General features: G+C 38.1%; 1 protein-coding gene across 3 annotated transcripts; it reads left to right on the forward strand.

Annotated features, from left to right (window-relative positions):
- Positions 1-492: 492 nt before the first annotated feature.
- Positions 493-7041, forward strand: soat1 (sterol O-acyltransferase 1). Of its 3 annotated transcripts, none has more exons than XM_005806394.3 (16): positions 493-629; positions 1035-1174; positions 2022-2080; positions 2961-3109; positions 3249-3308; positions 3461-3568; positions 3691-3976; positions 4089-4167; positions 4364-4448; positions 4535-4580; positions 4664-4793; positions 4885-4982; positions 5061-5159; positions 5263-5398; positions 5477-5622; positions 6155-7041. In XM_005806394.3, the coding sequence occupies exons 2-16, from the start codon at positions 1036-1038 to the stop codon at positions 6242-6244; spliced, it is 1710 nt and encodes a 569-aa protein (XP_005806451.2). In that variant the 5' UTR covers positions 493-629; position 1035; the 3' UTR covers positions 6245-7041. The 3 variants fall into 3 exon arrangements, with proteins under 3 accessions (XP_005806451.2, XP_023194881.1, XP_023194880.1); XM_023339112.1 differs by lacking the exon at positions 493-629 and adding an exon at positions 707-812; XM_023339113.1 differs by lacking the exon at positions 2022-2080.
- The last annotated feature ends 430 nt before the right edge of the window (positions 7042-7471 follow it).

A 7471-nucleotide genomic window follows, 5' to 3' on the forward strand; every position in this document is an offset into this window, starting at 1 on the left:
GTGAAAACCATTTCAGGTGACGACCTCTTGAAGCTCATCAAGAAAATGCAGAGTGTGTGCAAAGCAGTAATCACAGCAAAAGGTTGCTACATTGAAGAAACTAGAATATAAGGGGTATTTTCAGTTGTTTTACACTTTTCTGTTTAGTGCATATTTCCACATGTGTTACTCATAGTTTTGATGCCTTCAGTGTGAATCTAGAATGTCAATAGTCATGAAAATAAAGGAAACTCATTGAATTAAAAGGTGTGTCCAAACGTTTGGTCTGTACTGTACTTAAAAAATGCAGTAGCAAAATATGAATGCCTTTAATATAAATGTCTTTTTTCTGGTGTTTATGTTTGTTCCATTATACTCTGTGACAGCCTGATAAAAAAAAGTTGGGATTGCATAAAAATGTATTCTCACTTTTCTTATGAAACCCCATTCCTCCCCCGCCGCCGTTGTTGGTGACGTCAAAAGGAGGAGAGATTCCGGCCAATCACCATCGAGGGTCCGGCTCATCATCTGGTCGGCGTTTGCACCGTGGAGTAGGTGAACTCACGTTGTCGATATTAGACCAAGACAGCTGCCTGTCTGTTTAGTAACCAGGGAAAGCCTCGACAGAGAGGACCAGGCTGCGGAAGCGAGTAAGTAATTGAGGAAGTAGACATTTTTACACGTGTAATCGGTGTCAGGTCGCCTGTGGTTGACCATAGAAGGCTAATTTGACTAGCTCTGTCATTCATACAGCAGCGATATTGTTTCAGTGAGCTAGGTTATAGTAGTTGTCCATTTGTAACTGCATGTTATCTTCGATACGCTGGCGGAAGGTAATTAGTTAGCTCTCTCTCTGTCCGCTATTGAGAGGCTGCTCATGTGAGAGTGATTTCATTGTGAACTGAGTTTGCTTTGTCCGTCATTTAAAATCCTCCTCATTCCTTTCACTGACATGCGAAAGGTGATATGTTTGCTAACTTGGCTTCTTTATGGTACCTGACCTCTCTACTTCAAAGCTGCCTCAAATAAATCCAATTTTTTTTTTGCTTCTGTAGGATGGAAACCGGAGGAGAAAGTTTGCTCAGGTCCCGCAGCCGAGCCCTCAACAATCTGTCTATCTTCCCAGACTTGGATGGAGGATCTAGTCCTGAGAGACATCCGCATGGGAATGACGATAACCGTGTCACAAGCAATGGTGAGCAAATATCACACACACCCACACACACGCATCTCAGGCAGATTGTGTAAGGGGACAGTAGCCTCTGTTGCAGATGATTCACATCCTTCTTTTTAGCATCAGTATATTTCCGTTAATGTTTTTTTTTTTTTTTAAAGACTGAATTGTGATGATCTCTTCCTTTTAAGTGAACACTTTTGACCTTTGGTACAGTTTGTGGTAGCATACAGTAGGAAGCAACAGTAGTCACACTGCCTTGCAACGACTTCAACAATGAAGTCTTTAAAGTTTTTTCTGTTATGAGGCAAAACTTTACCAGTGTGGAAACAAATGAATTAAGAAACTGTTCTCATTGTGTATGTCATTCTAATATATTTATACCATCCTGGAACAGTGAAAACAACAAACTAAAAACATTGTATATCTTGTGTATGTCATTTTCAAAAATAATTTTCAGGTTTTCACATGACAGACGTGGGTGTAGTACTGCTCCACCCATGCTGACATCAATAAAAGAACAAATGTGTCAATCATCAGGATGCTATTGACCTACAGTAACCTTAACTAGGAGAAGTTGTGACGTTTTGGGATTTACCGCTTTTGTTATGATTTATTTCACATTTTGTTTCCCCAACTCAAATTAATCATTGTTCCTCTGAACGGTTTTTTAGCTTAGCTGACTTTGATGATAACCGACTTGAAGGATTGCTCATTGGAAGCTTTGTTGATGATTGATCATGCCAAATTTAGGTCTGTTCACAGCACAAAGCTGCATTGATATTCCAAATGTGATTACCAAATGGTTCATGGTGTTCGTTTTTGTGTTTGTTTTTAACGCCATTATTATGTGTTATTTCAATTTCAGGGAAAATTGAAGTGGAGCATGTGATTAGCAAAAAGCTGCAACTAAAAAGGAAAGCAGAGGTTAGTTGGTTCCAGAACTAAGCAATATATTCATAATCACCACATTAACATCAATGGGTGAATTTTTTGCTATTCTCAAGGACCACTTGGATGCAGTATTTGGTTAGGATTTTGTATTTCAGTTGCAATACATTCAGTTGAATTGACTATGATTGAGCTTGATGCCCTCAAAGAGCAGTTTTTTTTTTTTTTTTTTTGGTAGATTAGCTGTGCTCCTGTCATATGAATGACCACAGATTTTTATATTCAAATCTTAAGACTGTCTTAGATTTCTTTCACAACAGACTGCGAGTTGAGTCGAGGTGTGGACCCAGCTTTGCTCACACTTGAGTTAAGATTCACTTTTGGGCTTAGATGTACATGTGAAAATGCAAAATTCGTTATAACAAATGTGTTTGTGATTTTATTTATATCATTCAGTGGTTGGATTAAGTGTATATTGCAAACTGTAAAAATGGAATAGGAGCTTCAGTCACTTCTGAGCATCTATGAACCCTAATTGAGTCATTATGGATAATTTTGATTATCTGTGAACTTGATAAAATGCTATTGTGACTGAAACAACAGAAAGAGATCATTTATATAAACTGACATTCAGTTAATTTTCTGTTTTCTGCCTCATTTTTATAAACCAGCTTGATTAATGTCAAACCAGAGCAGAAATGCATACGGGAAGGATGATTACAAAAGATGTATTCAGTTTGGCTAAAGGTTGAAAAAGTCCATGACACACTGATCCGTTGCAAAACACTTCAAGTTATGCTGATTTAGTATGTCTTCTCTACTATGTGAAAGTCACAGTGACACCATGAAAGAATGTTATCCCTATCAGTTTAAGCACCTAAAAAGGATTCTTTATGTGTGCTTTTTGTTTGGCCAGGGCCTGAAGAGTGACCTGATGCGTCAGTTTGAAAGCCAAGTCCATGATTTCATGGACAGTCTTATTGAAGAATCAGCCAGCCTTGAGTCCACACCTCTACCTGCAGCCTTCTCACCACCACAGTCGGACAAGGAGAGGAGCAAACTTGGGTATTGCATTTCCTCATCAACCCTGAACCTATATAAATGTGCAGACCACTTTCCTTTGGCCTATTTTCTTGTCATGATGGTAATCCTCTGACAAGAAAATACAAATTTAGCCCTTTCTTCCCCACTTTCCCTTCCATAGGCACGTTCAGCCTCCTCAAGGCCACGGGAAGCACTTTGTTACTCGGAGATCCCTTCTAGAGTAAGTTCATACTTCACTATGTAAGTCATTCAAATGAGATTCTCTGTAATTTGAGTGCTGTATGGTAATTTGGTTTTCCTAAAGACTGCAACATCTTTTTCACGCAGCTGCACTGTGCAGCCACTAGATTTATGATGTGTGTTTTTCCACAGTGAGTTGTTTGAGGTGAACCACATCAGGACCATCTACCACATGTTTATTGCCCTGCTCATTCTCTTTATTCTCAGCACATTCGTGGTCGATTTCCTTGATGAAGGCAGGTAATACTGAATAATGTGAGCACTTTGTATTTGTGCTGAAAGACACTTTCTTTTGTTTTTTTATTATTCCTTATACATCATAATAAGTCATTTGCATGTTCTCTTAATCTCTTCTGCCTTAGACTGGTCTTGGACTTTGACCTGCTGGTCTATGCATTTGGACAGTTCCCTCTAGTGGTGTGCACATGGCTTTGCATGTTCCTGTCCGTACTGCTGGTTCCCTACACCTTATTCCATCTGTGGTCACAAAGCCAGTCGGGCTCCCATGGCCAGCAGAGGCTGTACACTTGGCTGTTTGGCTCTGCGTTCCTGCTGTACCAAGGCCTGTGTTTGGGGTTCCTACCAACATATGTGGTAGTGACCAACAGTTTGCCGCCTGCTTCTTGCTTTATCGTCATCATTGAACAGGTTGGTATTTTGGTGAAGGTTGTTTTTATTTGGTCTGAAATGTTTACCTTCATATTTGGTTTTCATATTTCGATGTGCATATTTTAATCTTGGAATATTTCTCTTGTTTCAGGTTCGCCTGATGATGAAAGCCCACTCCTTTGTCAGAGAGAATGTGCCAAGAGTCCTAGCTTGGCAAAAAGACAAGACAAGTATGTTGCTATTTCACTTACACTTAATTATTGTTGTGTAATTTATGTATTAACTTTGCAGTACAGACATATTTATATTAAGGTGAATTATTAATATTACTATAATAAGATGAAATGTTTACTAGTTGGATGACTTCAGAAGGACTTGCACTGGACTTATTGTCCCCTTTGTCATTCTAATTGCTGTCATTTATAGGCAATGGACCTGTGGTTCCTCAAGTTTCCCAGTATCTCTACTTCTTGTTTGCACCAACTCTTATTTATAGAGACAAATACCCTAGGTAAAGTGATTTTCTTAGTTATTTGTCTAGTTTCAATTGTGACTTCCTTCTAGGGCATAAAACAAATCATTTTTCTCTTCCACTAGAAACCCGGTGACCAGATGGGGCTATGTGGCCTCAAAGTTACTTCAGGTACTGAATTGTACTGCTGTTGCATAACATTTGAAGTAAAAGAAAACTGTCTTACATTTCCGCCTTCCTTCAATGTTCCACAGGTACTTGGCTGTCTCTTTTATACCTACTACATATTTGTGCGGTTGTGCATCCCACAGTTTCGCAGCATCAGCCTGCAGCTGTTCAATCTGCGCGCCATGGTACTTTGTGTCTTTAACTCTATACTGCCAGGTAAATTTTAATCGGATTTGTATTGAATTAAACTATTTAATGAACTCTTAGCTTGAAATAATAAATTGTTGTGTTTTTTTTTGGTTTGCAGGTGTTTTGGTTCTCCTGCTGGGTTTTTTTGCTTTTCTCCACTGCTGGCTCAATGCTTTTGCTGAGATGCTTCGCTTTGCAGACCGAATGTTTTACAAGGTACTGCTGTCACTCTCAGACAGATATTACTCAAGTTATAAATAAAATGTGCATTAATTTTGCGATTGCACATTATAGGACTGGTGGAACTCAACATCTTATGCCAATTACTACCGTACTTGGAATGTGGTGGTCCATGACTGGCTGTATTACTATGTGTACAAGGACTTCCTTTTGGTAAGTGGATTTTATGTTGAAATCCAGAACATTTTAGTATGATATGTTTTTAGTAAATGTAACATAGTATTCATTTCTTGTCTTTCTGTTATTGTCCTTCCAGATATCTCAGAAGCGTTTCCGACCAGCCGCCATGTTTTTTGTGTTTACTGTGTCTGCAGTGGTGCATGAGTACATTCTTGCAGTTAGCTTCGGATTCTTCTATCCGGTGCTTTTCTGCCTCTTTATGTGCTTTGGAAGTAAGAGGGAAAATAGTGTGTAAGGCTCATTTATCTTGTTGTTTCCAAGCTTCTTCTTAATTTTTGTTCTTTCAACAGTGATGTTCAACTTTATTTTCCACGATCGAAGGAAAGGCCCCATTTGGAACATATTAATGTGGACGTCCCTCTTTCTGGGTCAGGGGGTCATAATGTGTCTGTACTCTCAAGAGTGGTATGCCAGACGGTACTGTCCACTCAAAGAGGTAACACCAGGACTTTGAGATTTTACACTTTACCTTCTGGGTATACATTGCTCATAACTAATTTTAATGGGATTTTATATCACCAAGTAGACCAAAAATATGTGTGGAAGGAGAAAAATATACAAGATTTTCAAAGCTTTCCATCAATTTAGATTGATGGGGAGTGTCTGTGAACACCATTTTATAATCCTTACCTCAAAATTATTTTAGGTCTGGACTTTAACTAGGGCATTTTAACATGTAGAAGCTTTGATCTCAACCATGGGTGCCCCAGTCGAGGCGTAATGTCTTGCTACTTTTAGATGCATAGCTTTTCCAACACACCTGAATATATAATTTTCCTTACACGGTTATTTTGGGCAACTTTGTGTTAGTCTGTCTTCCCTAAAATCCCAGTAAAAATATTAAAGTTTGTGGTTTGTTACCTGACCACAGTAGAAGCAGTTTGAGAAGTATGAACAGTTTTTAGAGGCACTGTTGTTTAGCTGAAGTGTGAACTCAGTGCAGCTATTCATAATTGTTTCTGTTCCAGTCTTCATTCCTGGACTTGCTGAAGCCTCGTTCATGGAGCTGTCAGAGAGACCTAATGGCTGGACCCGATAAGATAAAATGGGACTATTGAGAGGAACCCCATCACCAATCAAAATGGACTCCACCATCTCTCCTCTCTCTGTCATTCATAATTTATTGCATTTAAAAATTATGAGTCCTACAGTGTGTGAATGAATGTAGTGGAGAGTATCTGCTGAGATGCCAAAATCGCAACACCAAGAGTGCCTTATTTATTGTGTTTTCAGCTGCCATTTCTCAACAGAAGTTCACACACACATATACATATATATATTAAAAAGAATTTGAAGCGCCAACTTGAATTTTCTTTTCTCATGGGTCCATAATGCTTTGGGTCCACTGTGAAACCACTCTTTGTGCAAACAATGACATGGTAGCTTAATACAAACATTACACAATGAACACATTATCTGCATGTGATGTAATGGTTAATATTTACCAAGGTAGTATGTTGTAACTGTGTTAAACTGTGAGTTATACTACAAGAAATTACCTTATTTTTATTGCCAGTTGGACTTTTGTTTTGTTAAATGATATTTTGGATATCAAACATTCTCACTGGATATCTCTTAGGGATATCTCACTGTAAATGAGAAATGGTGGTCTTTGTATTATTGGGTGACAGGAGTGTTGTATTTAATTATTAACTTATTAAGCAGATTGATTAAGCACAGATGAACTCCTCTGTTCATCTACAATGTCACAACAATAAGATGTTTTGGTCACTTTAATGATATTTTTGCAAAACTCAAAGTAAATACTTGGTTTACAAAATATTTAAGACATGAAGGTTGCTGTAACTACTGATATTTTGCTGAATAAACCTCTAAATTATGTTAGCACTTGGAAGTAACAGACTAGAGAACATGTTTAATATTTTTGATATGCCTCGGTTATAAGTATTTAAATCTATATACAGTGATTTATGACTTCTTTGTGAAACAATTATTGTCAGAATTGCAGCTGGCTGTTTAACTGTCACAACAATATTGCAACTTGAAAACCTTGAACAGGCTTGCATTTTCAGATCTGTTTATTTTTTTGTAATGAAAATTTTAGTTATAAGAGAAATGCCGTTTGCATTTCTCTTACTAAAATCAGAGAAATGCTCCAGCATCCAAAATGATGCTGGCGTATGTTTTTAGGGTCGTTGATAAACTACTTTACTGCAGCGATTGTGGGTTTGGATGCTTGTGAAACATGAGTTGCACAACTCAAAGTAGAAACCAGCAGTGCAGAACTTGAGACTTTCACAAAGAAAACTGGATCACCACAAGGT

This window comes from Xiphophorus maculatus, chromosome 9 (assembly GCF_002775205.1).
Source record: "Xiphophorus maculatus strain JP 163 A chromosome 9, X_maculatus-5.0-male, whole genome shotgun sequence".
Taxonomy (NCBI): domain Eukaryota; kingdom Metazoa; phylum Chordata; class Actinopteri; order Cyprinodontiformes; family Poeciliidae; genus Xiphophorus; species Xiphophorus maculatus.

What these genes read in the sequence shown, in the direction of transcription:
- soat1 (XM_005806394.3), top strand. Translation starts at nt 1,036, where the DNA reads ATGGAAACCGGAGGAGAAAGTTTGCTCAGGTCCCGCAGCCGAGCCCTC. An exon ending in CTTTAACTCTATACTGCCAG is followed by an intron (nt 4,794 to 4,884) that starts GTAAATTTTAAT and finishes TTTGGTTTGCAG; the next exon opens with GTGTTTTGGTTCTCCTGCTG. An exon ending in TGTACAAGGACTTCCTTTTG is followed by an intron (nt 5,160 to 5,262) that starts GTAAGTGGATTT and finishes TTGTCCTTCCAG; the next exon opens with ATATCTCAGAAGCGTTTCCG.